Source organism: Gavia stellata, chromosome 15 (genome assembly GCF_030936135.1).
Source record: "Gavia stellata isolate bGavSte3 chromosome 15, bGavSte3.hap2, whole genome shotgun sequence".
In the NCBI taxonomy this organism is placed as follows: Eukaryota; Metazoa; Chordata; class Aves; order Gaviiformes; family Gaviidae; genus Gavia; species Gavia stellata.
The window spans coordinates 13,044,166-13,063,223 of record NC_082608.1 but is presented as its reverse complement, the minus strand read 5'-3'; the positions used below and the strand labels follow the sequence as shown (position 1 = coordinate 13,063,223).

Genomic DNA, 19,058 nt, shown 5'->3' with positions numbered 1-19,058 from the left:
AGCTACGGCGGGCAGCCCCGCGTGCACGGTTCGCGGGCCAAACCCTGGCTGCAGCGACGGCCGTAGCAGGCAGGCGAGGGCTGGCTTTCCCACGAGGCACTGCCCCCGGTGCCGGGCCGTGGGCAGCCCCCGGCCGAGGCGGCCTGCGGGCCCGGGCGGCGGCGGGAGCGGGGCTCGAACCGGCGGCTCGGTCCGCCCCGTCCCGCCCGAGCTCCGGCCCCGCTGCGGCCTTCCTGGGCGGTGCGCGGGAGAGGGCCGAGGCCCTCCCCGCCGGCAGGGGGCGCTGCGGGCGGGGCGGGCGGCCGCCGCTCTGGTCTCGCCCGGGCTCGCTGTCCGGAGTGCGGCCCGGCTGAGGAGAGCTGCGCGGAGTCGCTCCCTCTGCCCGCCGCCGTTGTTCGCCCGCCGTCATGTCCGTGCCGGTGTCGGGCCCCTTGCACAGCGAGCTGGCGGAGGCCGTGGCCCAGGCGCGGCTCTTGGTGGTGGGAGCCGGCGGCATCGGCTGCGAGCTCCTCAAGGACCTGGTGCTCACCGGCTTCAGCAACATCGACGTGGTGCGGGCCGGGGCCGCGGCCGGGGCAGGGGCCGGGGCTGGGGCCGGGGCCGGGGCGGATGAGGGGCCGACGGGCGGCGGCGCAGCTAAGGCCGGGCCGGGGGCGGGGGGGTCAGGGAGCGGGGCGGGGGCCTGAGGGGGGCCGCGGCGGCGGGTGGCGGGGCTGCGGCGGGCGCGGGGGCGCTGTGGCGGCGCGGCCCCTCCCGCCAGCCGCATTGTCTGCGTGTTTTCAAACTGCTCCCGGCCCGCCAAAGCTGCCGGGCGAGGCTGCCGCGCCGCGCCGCCCCTGCCGCCGGGGGACGGCCTCCGCCACAAAGGGGCTGCGGCCTGCGGGCGCCATCCGCGCCGCCGCCTCAGACGGGGCCGCCCCGCGGGGCTTCTTCCCGCGGGCCGCCACGAGCGGCGGTGCCGCTGTGCCCGGGCGCCCCGCCGGCGCGAGCGCCGGGAAGAGTGAGGGGGCGGTCTTCCCTCCGGAGGTCGGGCCGCCTTCCCGGGGCGGCGGCGGCGGGTCCAGCCGTCGCTCGGCGGAGGAGCGGCTGCGCCTCTCCGGGAGCCTGTAGATGAAATCTCCTGGGAAACGGCGGCGTGCCGTGTTTGTCGCCCAGCGATTGCTCGTTAAAGTCTTAGTTTTGCCTAATACCGCCTTTGCTAATACTGTGGGTAGTGGTCCAGTGATGGATTGCGGCGAAAAACAAAATAGGTGGGAGGTGACCTGTATTTTCAGACACCGAGTTGTAAAACTGTCAGTCTTATAAGTCTGGTCACGGTAGCTTCCCGCGGGCTGTTGCTTTCACTTTTGCTTCCTGATACTCATCTCTGAATGTGTATAGGATGGGCAGAATTGAGAGGGTGGTAATGAAAACGGGATAGAGAGAAACACTATTAGCAAAACTCTGAACACCTAGTTTCCAAACTTTTATTAATTTCTTATTGTAGTTATGAAAAGTATATGGTTTTAAGAAATCGCGGGAGTACAAATCCAGCCAGAGCACGGGTCTGTTTCCTTGAATATGTTTTCCCTTGTGTGTGCCTGGCCAGGAGTCACATCTGAGAGTTTTGTAGGACAAGTTGTAAGAAGTTTGGTTTTGCAGTCAGACTTGTTGAGCAGAGCATATTAGAAACAGCTTTTGTCTAAAACTGTATCAGCTTGTAGAAGAGTACAGCTAGTGGTTTGCCTTGTTATTCGTGCAACTCAGGCCTTTCTACTGAATACTTTTTAAAACTTGTAGAATATGCTTAAGTGTAATTCCAGATTGTCCCTTTGATTTGAGTCTACCACTGAGAACCTATTCAATTTCTAACATTGTACTGGTGAAGTAAACATATGCAGAAGACTGGAAGCCTGCATTTTCTGCACTGTTTTTTCCCCTCTTCTTTTTTTTTTTTCCCCTACCTTTCTATGTCATTTGTGTACTCCTGCAGTCCGTTATAATAGAAGGAGTTTAATATCTTCTGATTTTCCAGTTAGTCATTACGCATAAATGTTTATTGTTTCACTTACTATAGTTTGATTTTTTTTTTTTTAATTTTTTTTTTAAATTGTCTTTCAAGGCCAACTTGGTTGGACTCCATTAACTTAAGTACATGTTGGATCAGGGCCCTCTTCATTTAAAAATATCATTGGCAGTGTTTTCTGCAAGACAGTAGCATTTTGATAGCATGTGGGGTAGGTGGGCATAAGACAAGGTGAGAGCAAAAAGAGAATTGTTACATAAAGAGGAAATGTGCTGTTAGGAGAATTAAAAAAAAAAAAGTAGTTTTGAATACCAGACAACTCACAAATATGTGATTTCATTAAGTATACTTTGTTGAAAGGCAGTGCTGTTGTCCTCAAGAATGAAGAACAAAATCAAATTACTCAAAATCCAAGTCTGAATTAAGAACATAAATATATCAGGAAGTTCTGAGACCTTTCCTTCTAACTTACAAAAATGGGAGCAGTGTAAAAGTTATTAAAATAAGAGAACTGTTAAATTCTGATCATTCTTAGCTGAATTGAATCTTCTGTTGAGGTCTAATGCTCTTAAGTATTCTCTTTGGAGAAAAACTTCCTTTGCTTCTTTTGGTCTTGGTAGTACTGTTTTCAGTTGTACCTTATGTCACTTGTTATCATCTCTAGTTAAAATATGAAGCTTTCTGGGTAGTGGAAGTTTTAACAGAATTATGCACTTAACCATTTTCACTTGAGGTTCTCGGGCTTTTTGGTTTTGGACTAAGCAAGCTTTTTGAGCATGTCTTATGAGAAAGGAAAGGAGGTGGAAATGTGTTTTCATGCCAATACCATTTTCATTAAAATACGCATGACCATGGGTAGTTACTAGGATACTGTGGGTAATAAAGATTAACAGCCTTTGCTTTATAATACATTTCTAAAACATTGTGTATTTTCTGTTTGCTCTATATCCACAGGTGCTTTTATTTAGTGTTTAAATAAAACTCTTTAGCTGTTACAATTCTTTAATATATTAAAACTTAATCCTTAAATTAAAAATATTCCCTTCAGAAAACAGGAAGTTTAATCTTGGAGCTTGGTTCTGGCATGCAAAGGATCTTCAATGAGAAATGTGTGGCATACTTTTTTGTTATTCCAGTTTGCTTAATAAAATTTAAAGTGTTTGAGAACACCCTCAGAGTAAGTCCTGTTCAAACTTCACGCTGCACAGTCAGTCTGATAGTACTCTCCACATAGCTGAGTGTTACAATGTTGAGTATGTCAGTATTATCTATGAGAATTTGGGAGAAATATCTCTGAGGCTCAGAAAAATTGTCTCCCTCCCCTCCTAGTTAAAAATAGTAGGGACAGGAGAGGACTTCTAAAAAGAGCGGTTGATCAGAGAAACTGTTTTATTAAAGGAAAAGTATTGGCAATGAAAGTGGGAATAAATCTTCTCAAAGTTCTAATTAAATCTTCTTAATTCTTTTGGTGGGGGGTAAAGACATTAGAAATTACGATGTTCATGTGCATATATTAATAAATAGAAACATGGCTGTTGGGGGAATTACAGTCATGGCATCCTTTGAGGTTGTACATCACAGGTGTTCTGTGGTACACGTTTTTAAACATCTTGACTGCGTGATTGGATTTTTTTTTTGTAAGTAGACTGCATAATTTTTTTAATATGCACTTAAGCAGTTAGTCCTGGTGACAAACAGCAAAAGCTTTTGCCCTGCAGTGTATGAATTAGGTGACAATGCAGCCCTCAGTTTACTGATTCAGTTGCTTAAAGCCATGTTCAAATATAAAGTAGAAGTACTAATTATTTTGCTGAGTAGCCTTTCTTGGACCTTGGGGAAGCGTGGTACAGAGCCAGCGTTCAGGGTGGTTAGTCCCATGTAGAGTCTGGCTGGACCTATCTAGACTGACTTCTGCAGTATCTCCTCCTAGTTTGTACGCTGTGCTCCTGATGAATTCTCACTAAAATCTTAATCCTATGGTAAATAGGACAACCGGTTATTGACTTGCTACTAACTACTGTGCATATGTATCTCAAAATTCACGTGTGATTTTAGTAGGCACTCTTTCTTCAGAAAGTTTGTTGTCATATGGCCCTTCATTTTTGACATATGGTTCCATTGTTAGTAATTATTTAAAATTTATGGATTCCTGAAGACAATTAGGTGATCATTTGTGCCTCTACAGTTGGTATGGTGCAGATGTAACACCTGCGTGCAGGTCTGAAAAGGGGTTTGTAAAGTTTATGCATTTTGGTCAGTCGCATTTGCTTCAAAACTGTTAATGATTTTCTTCCTTTTATTTCTGTAGAAGTGAAACGGCTGTCTCTTGTGTGTTTATAGATTGATTTGGATACTATTGATGTCAGCAATCTCAACAGACAGTTTTTGTTCCAAAAGAAACATGTTGGAAGATCAAAATCACAGGTGAGAAAAAAGTTAAAGCTCAAGTCTTACTCAGTGTTATTTTATGGACAGTCTTAGAAACATGTCACCATTTTGTTTCTACTGTGAAGAGGTAAGTGTTTGTTGGTTGATAATGGCTATCCACAACACTTCATTATAAAAGTATTTAAATCTCTTAAGGTAGTCAACTTACTCGATGCTCAACTGGTATTGAGTCTATCTTTAGAAGGAAGGAAGAAATAATAAGTGGTTTTTTGTTTTTGTTTTTTTTTTATTTCTAGGTTGCCAAGGAAAGCGTGTTACAGTTTTATCCAGAAGCTAATATTATAGCTTACCATGATAGCATCATGAAGTATGTTTGTTTTTAAGCTCTAATTACATGTTTTGATTTGCAAGTACTGTGTTATTTAAATGCTACAATGGTGTGCTTTGAGATATTTTTACAAAGCTACTGCAGTAAGAAGAAGCAGCTGTAAATATGAGACTACCACACAGCTGAGTGGGAGTGTGGATTTTGCATGAGTTTTCTTAAGCTCTGGTAGTAAGCTGTAGTCATTTGCTTGTGTCTATTTTTCATTTTATTAGCAACATTTACTTATATAAGTTTCTACACTGTAAGGATGCCCTGATGTCTTGAGCAATAATTAGATTGAAGTAAAAGTGAATGTTGAGCCCGTGATTTAAAAAATGAAGTACTTTGTGTGTGTGTAGGTAACTGAGTATCATTTATATATACCCAAAACTGTTAAAATCTAGTCTTTATGATCCATAATCAATGAGTAGAGTACAGATTATGTAGATTTTCATTAGCTGTTTCCCATGTTTTAATGTATATTTGTCCAGTTTCTTAAAAAATGATATTCTGTAATATTAAGGTTTGCACTTTGACGTTGCTGTTAGCCACTGAAACACTGACTCATTGCATCCTTCTCCTGAAATTGTAAAACCGTTAATCCTGTTTCCCCTTTACTCTCTCTTCTTTGCCACCTTCTTCTTTAAATCAGGAAAATGCAATGTAAAGATACTAAAGTGTCAAGATTTTAAAATCCTGTGTCTTGGCTCCTAAGGGTATGGAGGCATGATCAAAACCAATTGAGCTATCACAGTATAATGAATTATCAACAGTCTGATGAGCTATGGTAATTACAGTGTGCACGTTTTAGCCTCAGCTGATGGTTTTTAAGGTCAGTTACCACAGCTCAGCCAATTTACTCATTAGGTCAGAGCAGTATAATCACTTTTTCGTTGTCTGCCTGTTTCATTGGTCAAATTAATACTAATTGCAATAGCTTCCTTCCAGGAGCATAAAATTCCTGCTTTCACCCAGCTTTAAAATGGGCAGAAGACAAATGGGCAGTTAAAGCCTAGCAGTGAATTTATAATATGTGTAATTTATCACACGAACATCAGTCCATCCTTTGCACGTGTATAGTTTCTGTTGTGGCATAATAACCAACAACTTTGATATGCCATTTTGAGTATTGTTTTTTCTTTTCTGTAGCCCTGACTATAACGTAGAGTTCTTCCGCCAGTTTACGTTGGTTATGAATGCTCTGGATAACAGAGGTGAAGTTTTCACTATGATTTTATATTGGAGATGAAAATACTGTTGTTTGTTTATAGAAACAGAACTTTAATGTGTTCTAGTCTTAGTACTTCTGCAATGTCAGTTAAATAACAAGTATCCTCTTAACCCATCTGCAGTTTGACTAATGCTTGTGTGCTTCACTAGAAACTTGAAAGGGTAGTTAGTGCTTTTACAGGTGTTTTAAAAGTAAACGTTAACTGCTGTGTTGCTGCTTTATGGGAACTGATGAGTATTGTGTGTACATATGTAACTTCATTCAGTTGAGTTGGCTGTATTTAATAGTGTCAATCTATTTTGTGTTAATTGGAGAATTGGCTTTGTGAAACAGGCGTAGTGCTCTATAATGAAATAAGGCAGATCAAGGATAAATGTTTGCATAGGAGGCTAGTTTGAATTTGGAGAAGTAATTTTTTTTTTAATTATTCAAATTTTTCTTTAAAAACTCTTGATTTGCAGCTGCCCGTAACCATGTGAACAGGATGTGTCTGGCTGCTGATGTTCCTCTTATAGAGAGCGGAACTGCAGGCTACCTTGGACAAGTAACAGTTATTAAAAAGGTTAGGTTGTGCTTTACTCTTGTTGCTTTAAGTTTAAATCATTGGCTATTTTAGACAACAGGGAGTTGGGTGTTTTGAAATACAGTTACAGTTCATCTGGTAATAGCATATACTATCAGTAGCCTTTACAGTATGACAAGTAAATACTTCACTTTTCACCAGGGAGTGACAGAATGTTATGAATGTCATCCTAAACCAACTCAGAAGACTTTTCCAGGCTGCACAATCCGAAATACACCATCGGAACCTATCCATTGCATTGTGTGGGCAAAGTATTTGTTCAAGTACGTGATTTTTTTTAAAAAGAAAATAGGTATTGTGGTTCAGTCTTCTAGTTTCTAAACCTACAGACAGAGAAATAAAGTGGAAACACCTTTTTTTTTTTTTTTTTTTTTTAATGAATGTGGATTGTAGCGGAAATCTCCAGTTCTTTGACCTGGGTTTTGGGGTGGGTTTTTTTTCTTTTAATATAAAGATGGAAGATTGATTAGTACTTAGGCCTTGCTCTAGTATCACAGAAAATCTGGCAGAGTAGTTTGGCACAGCAATGTAGGTTGAGGTTACTTTATTCTTCACCTTTATGTGAAGTTAACACATTTTTCAATGTAAAGCATGTATTAACAGATGTAAAGTTTGATGGGATCTTGGAGGGTTATAAGCAATGCATTCAGTACCGCAATATAAATAGAAGGCTAGGTGAACTGTTGCGCGAGTTATACAGAACTGTTTCACTAAATTCATTTTTGTATTGGACATTTTTATGTTGTCAGTGTTAAGTCCTCGTGTGATGAATCCCAACAATTTAAAAAGCAATTTATGAAGTGGCATTCTGATAGCAAGAATTGTAAAGTGGATATATTACTAGTTAGCAAATATTTCAGTCTTTAACCAGATATGATGAAATTCTAGTGTTGTGTTGTTGTTCTTAATTACTATATAGCCAGTTGTTTGGAGAAGAAGATGCTGATCAAGAAGTCTCTCCTGACAGAGCTGATCCTGAAGCTGCCTGTGAGTGTGATATAAGCTGGTAGCTTACACGGTTACTGAAATGTTCTGTTTCAGAGATTATGACTTGTTTCTGTACATTTCTTAAGGTTAGAGAGTTCAGCTCCATTTTCTTTTAAGAGGATTCCATTTACTTTACGCTTGGACAACAAGAGCTCGGGGTGTGTTAACAGTAGTTTCCCTTACAGACCTTCATGTACATTGTGCATAATTTAGTTCCCTCTTACTGCCACTTACTAGACATTTGAAACAATTTCAGTGTTTTTTAACTTGATGCATAGTGCATACCAGAGGTTTTTGCATAAAGAATATACAAAAAATGCTCTTCAAAATTACAACAGTTTAATAGTTTCACCTGTCAGAACTGTGGCCCTTGTGGGCAGCCTAAAACATTATTAAAATGATTACTTCAGCTGTCGTGAAAACTTCTTAATACAGTGCAAGATGGATCACTGGCATTCGCTAGTTGTTCTCAGATACTGCGGGTAGAACAGCTGTGAGGAACACAATTGACACACTTGCTAATCATAAAGTTCCAGTTAACACATCCAGGTGTAAGATACATGATTTATATGAATAGGCTTCTATCGGTTTGGAGACTCCTATTCCCTCTGCAGCAAATGGTCTTCCCCATGTGCACAGAAACTTGAAGTGAAAAGTGAGCTTGAAGTGAAAATTAAATATAACTGATCTTCACAGAGTGGCGGGTTTTTTCCTATATATTTGGATTTGATGGAGCACTTCCTTCCTTCCTTGCAGCTGGGAGGCTTGTCTTTTGAACCAAGGACTAAGAACTGAGTGATATTTGTAGTCACTCTCCATTTTCCACTCCTAGCTGAGGGATTGCAAGGAAGTACAGGGATTGTGTTTGAACTCTTCTAGCCTTAAACACTTTGATGTTAATCTACATAGGAAATATGCCCATTTTGAGTGATGTTTTTGTAGCTATTCAGTATTTTTCTATAAGGACAGTAACCATAGTTACTGTGAAGGTGAATAAGCATCATTGTTTGTTGCTTCCTTTGGATCCTTTGATAGATTCGATAGGACTTGGGAGAGGGACCTTAGAGGATCCTCCGACTCTTCAGATTCTCTGAACATCAGATAGTGATCGTGCAACAGGTTGTTTCCTACAGGGAGTGCAGAATGAAATAGCTGAGTCTTAAAAAGAGTGGCATATAAATTCGCTTAAAACAACAGCTGCTGGAATACTTGGAAGGTAGCAGATACAATGCCACTTATTTAAACAAAGATACCAGGGCAATTATAGGAAGGCCCAAGCTGTAGCTTCGTCTCTGTAGTGAGCAAAGTGTCCATAGTGGTAATGCTGTTCAGAATCAGTGGGCATACACAGTGTTATCAGGGAAGAGCCAATGCAACCTTCGTAAAGGGAAGTTGTGCCTTGCGTGGCTCTGCATGTCCTTTGAAGGAATCAGCAAACCTGTGGACAAGCATACCTGGTTTACGCTGTTTTGAATCTGCAGGGGGCACTCAAAAACTTTTTGTGAGGAACCTGAAGGAGCTAAGCAGCCATGGGGAAAAGAAAGGATGAAGATCCTGATGTGGATAAACTACTTAAACGATAGAGAAGAATAGTGATTAGAGGAGTGTCTCAGATTGGCAATGGGACCAGTGCTGTTCAGCATAAATGACTAGGCAAAGTCTCTCAGGATAATAAAGATGAGGACTAACTGCAAAAAGTAGTAGAAAGCTTCACAATACAGAATAACTGGGGAATGAGACATTAGGTAGATTTGGTGCAGATAAATATGAAATGATGCATTGGTGAAAGGGGGGAAACATTCACAAATTTACATGTAAAGTGATGGTCTCTGAGTTGATTTTTCTCATTTAGTCGAGATATTAATAGATAGTTTTATGAAAACATCAACCTGCTGCTTATTAGGAATCACAGTAGGAACTGCTGGATGTGACTGAGAAAGAAACACAAAATTAATAGTATCTGTATGCATGGAATTTTTTTGTATAGGGATGACCAGAGGTAGGAAGCTGATTTTTTTGTTTTGTTTTGTTTTTTTTGTGTTGAAGTTCTAACCAAACTAAGACTCTTCAGCCAGGAAAAGAGACTACTAAAAGAGACTACTAAAAGTTATAGATTATGAAATCGCAACATGATGTGGAGAAAATTATTAGGGAGCAATTGTTCACTGTTTCTGCCAATAAAAGAATTAGGTGACATCAAGTTAAATCAGTGAGTTGCAGAAGCAAACAGGAATAGTCACTCTGTGTCTAATTCAGCTTTTGTTGGGTGCAGTAAAGCCATTTTATGGTCACTGCATAATTTTGGTTATTGACTGTAGGGGAAATATTTGGATGTGATTTTTCCTTTTTTTGAATTAAAATATTGGTTAAAACTTTATTAATAGGGGAGCCAGCAGAAGCAGAAGCCAGAGCACGAGCATCCAATGAAGATGGTGAGATTAAACGTGTTTCAACTAAGGAGTGGGCTAAATCAACTGGATACGATCCAGTTAAGCTTTTTACTAAGGTATCTTTACCCCCAATAAATGTCTTTATTTGAAGTGTATGAGGTGCTTTAAAGTTAAGTCAAAACCCAGTTTGGACACTTAATGCTAGCCATCAATTATGCAATTATGCTATGACTTCCACCCGTTTTGCTGTAGTGTTGGTCTTCTACAACACTTGTTTTATGGCATTCCTTCTGCGTCTGTACAGATGGCTTCAGCAGCTTGTCCATACTATACAGAAAAAGCTTCATTCGAATTACTTCTAATATGAAAAGCTAAACTTGAATTTTGTAGGAGTTTCACTGGACATAATCAGAACCAATCTGAGGGCCTAAAAGCTATCAGTCATCATCTGTGTATAATCAGGCTCTGGCCTAAGAAAATACAAACTGGTTTAGGAGTTTTCCTTCTAAATAGTTGCTGAAAGTGGATAAATAGGGGAAATGACTACGAAATGTAATGTTGATGGGTAGTAATAACTTTACTTTGGAAATTCATTGGCATGTAGGTAAAAACATCTCAGGGAGAGTATACAAATAGCTCTAGTGATGGCTTCAGTAGGCATGTGAACCCGCTGTTTGGACTATTATTTCTTGATTTTTTTACTTCCCCCGAAATTAATCAGAGCTGTGTCTGCTTTATGCAATAAGTGTTAGAGAATGAGGAATAAGAAGTTTTTTGAATCTGTTTGGTTTTTTTTTCCTGTGGAGTTTGATTTTTTATTTATGTGGTTGAAAAATATATTCAAGGAGAAAAGCAAAACCTTATAAATCTAATGCTGATTTTTCAGTTTCACAGCAGATGTAAAAATAAAATGTCTTTTTTTTCCCCCCTTTCATTGTAATGTTTTTTGGTTTTTCTTAAATGTTTCCTAGCTTTTCAAAGATGACATTAGATATTTGCTGACAATGGATAAGCTGTGGAGGAAGAGAAAGCCTCCAGTGCCACTGGACTGGGCTGAGGTACAAAATCAAGGTAATTGTCCCTCCTTCCACTGCATATTTGTAAGTCATACCTGCTGTTTGTTAATGCATCTCTGCGATATGTACGTTTTCTTACTGTCACAGTTGAGTACTGATAATGAACATATTAATTCTTTGCAATTCCTGAAGATGTAGAATTTTTTTCTATACAGAAAACTTTTTTTTCTAAAACTGTTTTGCAGTTATTTTAGATACTCAGTATCGGCTGTAGAAAATTCACATTTCACAAAATTATGTGTCAGCTTATTCTAGGAGACCTTATCATACACACTGATACATTTATCTCTGAAAGCTGAGTTTTACTGAAAATTTACATGTGCTGTAGTTTGTGCATTTCTAGGCGATTGATAGAAGTATAGCTATAGCTGCAGTTTTAAATGCAGATTTGTTGTAAAACGTTGGCTGCTGTAGTTTAAGGATATTATTCTTCAATTTAGAAAATACTTAATTTTGCTGAAGTTGGAAAATTCTTAGCTCTTTGAGAGAACTTCTGTGGGATTTCTAAGTATTCCTGATCTTAATTTTTTTTTCTTTTCCCAAAGAGAAAAACATATCTGACCAACAAAATGAATCCTCCGCAGTCTTGAAGGATCAGCAGGTTCTCGATGTCAAGAGCTATGCACACTTATTTTCAAAGAGTGTTGAAACCCTGAGACTTCACCTGGCTGAGAAGGGCGATGGAGCAGAGCTTATATGGGATAAGGTTAGTTTGCCAAATACGTAAGAACCGGTTATACTCTACATATGTAGTACAAATATTAATTGCACTCACTGAGTTTCATTCCAAAATAGTACTACTTAGAACAAAAATGTCTGGCATCTCGCTGAAATCACTTTTCATATGTAAACAATACTTACTTTAAACAGTTTATATTTTGTAACTCATGGAGTGTAAGGATTAACTATTGTGATGTAAAATAACTTAATTCACCAACTTTAAAAAGCACAAATTCGGAAGTATTTGTCATCTTTTGATTTTTGAAAATATTTTAATAATGCAACTTCATTTTTTCCTTTTTGGCTTTCTCTAAAACATGCTCTTATACAGTAGCTAAAGTTCTAATGAGTTCTACATAGTAATTAGCTCTACATAGTAACTAGCTCTTACGAGTTTTGCTGAAGAAAAACAAGATAAGAATGTCTCTTTTAGCACCAGAGACAGCGTAATCTTCCTGAAGTCAGTTGTCATTTGGCATAAGAAAAAAAAACAGTTTGTAAATATAGGGGAGACAAAATAGTAAAATAGTATTACAACAGATAGTAAAAATACTTCTTTCTGAAACACCGATTTCTGAAACTGAGCATAAAACATTGTAAGAGTTAGGATTTAGACATTATTTTGAACATACAAGGCATTTTATGAATACTAATGTACTAATTCACTACTAAAATACTAAGTACAACTTCTAAACACGTGTATTTAAAGTATTACTGCTTTGTCTAAACATACCATCTGAAAGAGGATGTATATTGAGTTTGAAATGGCATATTGTACAGACTTTTTTTATAGACTTTCTGGTTTTAAGGTTTTAGAAACCATGTGTTGCAAACTTTTTCCAGTGAGTAATCTGATTTTTAAATACTTTTTGTATTAACTTCTTGTCAGGATGACCCTTCTGCAATGGATTTTGTCACTTCTGCTGCGAACCTCAGGATGCATGTTTTCAGTATGAATATGAAGAGCAGATTTGATATCAAGTGTAAGGATGAAAATAAAACAATGTTATATTTAAATAATAATCTAAACTTCTCATTTTCATTTACTGTTAAAAATCTGCACACTCTTGCTTATTTTGCAGCAATGGCGGGAAATATTATCCCAGCTATAGCTACTACTAATGCAGTAATAGCTGGTCTGATAGTGCTGGAGGGTTTGAAGATTTTATCAGGAAAAATAGATCAGTGTAGAACGGTAAGTGGGAATAAGATACTTTTACTTTCTTGTTATTCATTATTTGGTTAAAAGTCTCATTTAACCTGCTTTGACTATTGTGTAATTTTACTGTCTCTCACTTGTTGCTTCAGTATATTCTGAAAGTGCTGGGAACTTCCAGCCACAATGAAAAGGGAAGTGGAAGTCTCAAGGACCATTAAATTCCTCTGATTTAATGAAAATTGGCTGCTGGATAGGAGAGAGAACCAGACTGACATCACTTGGAACATGGTTGTTTCATGTTACAGATCTATTTGGCAATAGCTGGTCAGGCAGCACAGGTGTCATTGTGGACTGGCCGTAATACACACTTTCTCCTGTTCAGCAGGCATGTCAAAGAGGATTAAGGAACAGGACAACCTGTGAGACTAAGAGAATAAATCTGTAGGAAAACAGGTTTTGAGTGCTGTTGCTTACAGAATAACTTGTTTTATTCTTGTCTGCCTTCAAGATTTTTCTGAACAAGCAGCCAAATCCCAGAAAGAAGCTATTGGTTCCTTGTGCTTTGGATCCACCAAATCCTAACTGTTATGTATGTGCAAGTAAGCCAGAAGTGACTGTGAAACTTAATGTACACAAAGTTACTGTGTTAACACTCCAAGACAAGGTAAATGTTGAATATTAGCTGCAGCTTTTATTTTTATTCTAATACTGTAAATCGTTAAAGTTAGGGTTTTGTTCTATACATTTTGACTGAAAATCAGCTGTTTATAATTGCTCTACATTTTGCCTTTCTCTCAGCTACAAGAAGAGCTAGATTAGTCAGTATGCTTCTTGCTCATGTATGCTTGCGTATCTTGTGAAAGAATGTTTGTATTTTGTAACTTTTTGGTGGTTTTAAAGCCTATTCATATCTAACAGCAAAAAACTAAATTTGTATTTCAGTTGAATAGTTCAGTAGCCACATTACAGTTGCGTTCTCACAACTGATTTGTAATTCTGTCATTCTATGAAGTACTCTAAAATTTTTTTCAACATATCTGAAGCTGTAGGTTTCAGACAGCAGAAATATTAATTATTTTGTTTATGGAAGTAAAAAAAAATAGGCTTTCAGCAGATGCCTGAAAATAAGCCAGGATAGAAAATCAACATAGTTCAACGTTCTTTCTTTTATAAGTGTTTTTAAGTCAGATACTGATTAAATAATCGTATTCATCTTTTTAGATAGTGAAAGAAAAATTTGCTATGGTAGCACCAGATGTACAAATAGATGATGGAAAAGGAACTATTCTTATCTCTTCAGAAGAAGGAGAAACAGAAGGTATGCTTACTGAAGCTTTTTAGATAAGAGTAGATAAAAACTAGGAAGACACAAAGATACACAGAATGGAAGTATAGCAAATGTTCCTAGTGTTCATCCCCTAGACTAATATTTGAAGAGAACTGGATTTGCAAGTATTTAAGTGGCTTGAGAATAGCTAGTGGGATTGTCTACTAGCCTGCATGCCCAGTTCAGCTTTCCTATATAAAGTACTAGTCACCTGCAGTGTCAGGATTCCTTTCAAGAATAGGTATTCAGCTATAAAAGTGCACAAGTTACTTTCCTCTGTTTGCAAGTCCCATTCATTTTCTAGTTCTTAGATTGTGGTCTTTTTATGATGCTTGTAGGCACTATTGTAATACAAATATTATCTCCAAAATGTTCCTAAATGTAGTATCAGTGAAGTGCTTGAACATAATGCGTGAGGGGTAAATAAGTCAAACATAAGTAGTTTTAACACCTGATAGGCTTAAATGTCAGCGTTTACTTTAAATATAGCTAATAAATGTAATCTTATGTTTCTACATAAACTTCTGGAGTACTCATTTCATCATATTTATTCATGGGTAAAGGATCTTTATATAAATAGCTGTATACACTGCAGTTTTTCGCTATTTTTGTAGCAAATAACCACAGGAAATTATCAGACTTTGGAATTCGAAACGGTACTCGACTACAAGCGGATGATTTCCTCCAGGACTATACACTGTTAATCAATGTGCTTCATAGGTAAGGATTCTGAAATAATTATTTTTGTGTATATATGTGGAACAGTTCCATAGGGAATTTCCAACACAAAATTTTAAATTCATGAGTAAAGCTCAAAAATTAATCTACAAAAAGAAAATATAGAGGTAAAAGAGGAATTGTTACTTTTTATGAATTTATAGAGTTTAGGGTGTTTTGGTTTGTTTTAGTTTTTGTTGTGTTTTGTTTGGGTTGGCTGTTTTGGTTTTTTTGGTTGGTTGTTTTTTTTTTTTTTCCAACAGTAATTGGAAAAAGTTTATTTGAATAATTACACAACATAAAAATACAGTGCAAAACCAAATATACTTTTGGGGCAGCCAACAAGTGAGAACCTGTTGTTTAAAAAACAAAACAAAAAAAAAAAAAAAAAAAAAAAAAGGCAAAAAAAGAAACCCCAGCCTGCTGGGGTAATAGATCCTCTGCTTGACTACCTGTGTTCAGATACAGCAATGCAAATAGAAGTCATTTTGAAATAATTGGTGTGTGTATTTAACCCTGGATAAGTAATGTACATACTACATACAGTAAATTAATACACTGCACTTTCAATGAGAATAGGAATGTGACATTGAGAAAGAAAGGTAAGCTCAGGTAATGATTTTTCTCATTCCTAAACATTTTAAGTCATGGCACTGGGTGGAACAGTGTTTATGAATAGACAAAGCGTAAGTTAGGAAGGAGGACTGAACAGATTTTCCTCTTTTTTAGTGTGTTTCTCTACTTTTGTCATAGTTGCAGGGTGCTCTAATAATTGAATTACATACTTTCTTTGTGAAAAAGACAGTTTTTTATTTTTACCTGGTTGTTTAAAAGCATGTATATTATTCTGCAGTGAAGACCTAGAAAAAGATGTAGAATTTGAAGTTGTTGGTGATACCCCTGAAAAAGTTGGCCCTAAACAATCAGAACCAACATCCAAGAACATTACCAATGGTAGTGATGATGGAGCGCAACCCTCAACGTCAACAGGTAAATAACAGTAATCAATATTAAATAAAACAAAATAGTCTTTCAGTAGTGCAGTCCAATTAAAATAGTTGTCTTCAGTTTTATGACTTCACTTTGCCGGTATGAAATAAAAGGCATTTAAGTTGCCTCTGTGTATAAGTATAATATTAAATAGAAAAATCCACATTTACAGTTGTTACAAAATGCACATTTAATATTGATAAAAAGGTTTGCAGTAAATACACTTGGAAATTATATTATTTAACTCACAAGGGCTTGGTGGGGTGTCAGCTTACGTGCATCATTTGCACAGTGATTTAAAATTAGACCCATTCTATCTGATGGTCACGCTATTGCTTGACAGAAAAGACTCAACCAAATTTGTCACTTTCTCCCTACAGATTAAAAATTACTTTGTGGATGTCTTTGATCATGTTTCATTTTGTTAATTTAAGAAGATATCTTTATTATCTGTTCACAGAATAATTATTTTTCACCTGTCAAGCAAAGCATGGCAAGAAAATAGTATTTGCTATCCAGGAAGAAGTACCGTCACTTTCCTAATGTAGAGTGTTTCTTTGAACATGCTCAAAATAGTTTTAACTTAAATTAATATGGGATGCTTAAGCACCAAAAGCTAATGTACTGGAAACATCATACTGTTTTATAGGGATAGCGTATGAATCTGAATACTTGTTGTGACAGATGTAAGTTAGATATATGTAATTCTGTCTTACACTTTTGGATGATGTTCCTTTGCCTGCAAGATGGTCCTGTTTAAGATACATGCCCAAGTATGGAGTCACTTCTACTTGCCTCTTGTTTCAGGGGAGATTAAATGTTGAGAGTATTGCTACAATTGATTTCAAATTATATTTAAAAAGCTAGCATAAAATTAGTTTTTACAGTGAATTTGTACTTCAAAACAAACAAAGTCCACTAGATGTCTTGAAAGTTCATGTTTGGTTCTATTTTTCCTTCTTTATACTATCTATTGTTACCCTTTCAGCTCTTAAAGCCTGCTCACCCTTCCACTCCTCCCGCTCTTTGCATGTTCTCTCTCCCACATGGAGCACGGCTTCTAGTGGTAGTTCTGTTGAATGCACTAGTGAAAGGAGAGGCTGGACTACAGCTCGGTGTGTGTAAAAGTTCTTTTCTCAAGGACTGCTGCAGATAGGATGCAATTCTTCTATTTCGTACATGCAAAAAAAAATCATGCTAACTGATGCATTTCCCCTATTTTTGGGTTATTGCAATATTTTCCATACCCCTAGGGAAGAGGGAATAACCATGTGAAAAGCCTATTTTATACTGATTTTGGAGACATTCAAAATACTCTTGCAGTTGAATGGCAAAGAATATGGATAAAGAATGCTCCAAGATGTATTTGTTGTATTAAAGACTTCCATATTTTTATGTATGAAGTTTGGTTTGAGAGTAGACTATCTTTACAGTATTGGTTTGAATTTAAAAATGTATTTTGCAGCTCCAGATCAAGACGATCTATTGATTGTTGATTCTGAAGATGAAGGTACTTCAAGCAATGTTGATGATGATATGGAAAACAAAAGCCGCAAGAGAAAACTAGAAGATAAAGAGTGCGTCAGTGCAAAGAGAGTGCGTACTGAGCAGACAGAAGAGCAAGATGAAATTATAGCATTAGACTGAACATGCAAATGCCCCTTGACAGAATGATTCTGATAATGTAATACAGTAACAGCATATTATGTTGGGATGTGAAAAATGTCCAGAACTAGACTAATTTTAAGGCCTTTGTTCAAGTGAATACCAAACCACTGGCTTAAATAATTTGTGTCCGTTTCTCTTGATGATAAAGCTCTCATCTCAATAGACTCTTTCAGAAATTTTTCCATATTAATTCCATGTATTAAATGTAGTAGAAACATAGTTTATAAATACTTACAGATAAGTATTTGCTTAAACAGTCATGAAAAAAGCATGTTATTTTTGTGTAAATACCTTTTAGGTATAATTCAATAGGACAAAAAAACGTACTCTTGTTTAGTAAAGGGTCATCATCTGACGCCCAGATTTTTAACTAACTACATTTTTATTTTTTGCTTGAAGAAAAATACTTTTAGCCTAGTGCTAAACATTTTTCACACCCTGAACAAGTAAAGGAGAAAATTCAATAAAGCAAATTAGTGCCATGTTTTAACAGTGTTCTTAAAGGTCAACTGGCACTATGTACATTACTGTAAAACTGTTAATTTACTCAAGTTTTTCAGCTCGTACTGCCTGGTATGTCAATGTAAGAAGCAAATTTTTGTGTATTGTTACAGTTTCAGGTTATTTATATTTGATGTTTTGTAAACTCAGATACTACTACTATACTGTACATCTGATGGACCAAATAAACGACATCTGAAATACTTGCTATATTTGCTTGCACAGTCCAAGTTATGCTGACTTACAGGATTTTACAATGTATAGCCTTCAAAAATTACTGTATTATTTTCATTTTTCTAAACATAACCTAGTAGTACAGAACTTAAGCTTCACTTGTTTGAGGTGAAAGGGGAATTTTTTTAATAAAACTTTTGTGAATGTTTTTTTTCTTGGACAATCAATTATTGGCCTCTTCAGTTGGAGCATTTGCACCACCACACACATGTTTTCACCACCTCATGCCTTCAGAAAGAAGCAAGCACTGGTCTTTTATACATTACACTTTGTGCATAGGACAAAAGTGCAATGTTTAGAATCAGTATCTTAAAACCTACTGCCTTCGTTTAACTATTTTGGTAGCTCTCAAAACTATCAGTGTTGATTCTTAGAATGCGTTGATCAGCCATTTCTGTCCCTGTACTCAAGTTACTTTCCAACTTTGTAAAGCAAAACTGCTTCTATTCATAGATAAATATGCAGAATTAGCCTTACAGAGCAGAGAAATTGAGCAGACAATATTTATTTTGTTACAGTTTGCAAATGGACTGAATTTTAAACGTGTTAACTGTATAGAAGAGAATGCAAAAAAACCCCAAACCAGTACCTTTTTAGGTTTTGCTTCCTGTATCTGCTTCTGTCTAGTACACAGGCCAGCTCTTCATCAGTGTTAAATTGCCAATGCAGTGCAAAACTACAATTCCATGATGCAATTAATATTTTTATCTCTCCT

At 37.8% G+C, this 19,058-nt stretch overlaps 1 protein-coding gene across 2 annotated transcripts; it reads left to right on the top strand.

Annotated features, from left to right (window-relative positions):
* Positions 1 to 407: 407 nt before the first annotated feature.
* Positions 408 to 18,483, top strand: UBA2 (ubiquitin like modifier activating enzyme 2). 2 transcript variants are annotated; one of them, XM_059824754.1, is made up of 17 exons: positions 408 to 551; positions 4,346 to 4,429; positions 4,690 to 4,760; positions 5,910 to 5,974; positions 6,453 to 6,553; positions 6,716 to 6,837; positions 7,494 to 7,561; positions 9,946 to 10,067; positions 10,923 to 11,022; positions 11,573 to 11,733; positions 12,637 to 12,730; positions 12,830 to 12,942; positions 13,415 to 13,570; positions 14,128 to 14,224; positions 14,848 to 14,953; positions 15,804 to 15,940; positions 17,406 to 18,483. In XM_059824754.1, exons 1-17 carry the CDS (start codon positions 408 to 410, stop codon positions 17,585 to 17,587), a joined length of 1,923 nt encoding a protein of 640 aa, XP_059680737.1. In that variant the 3' UTR covers positions 17,588 to 18,483. The 2 variants fall into 2 exon arrangements, with proteins under 2 accessions (XP_059680737.1, XP_059680739.1); XM_059824756.1 differs by lacking the exons at positions 408 to 551; positions 4,690 to 4,760 and having other exon boundaries at positions 4,395 to 4,429.
* The last annotated feature ends 575 nt before the right edge of the window (positions 18,484 to 19,058 follow it).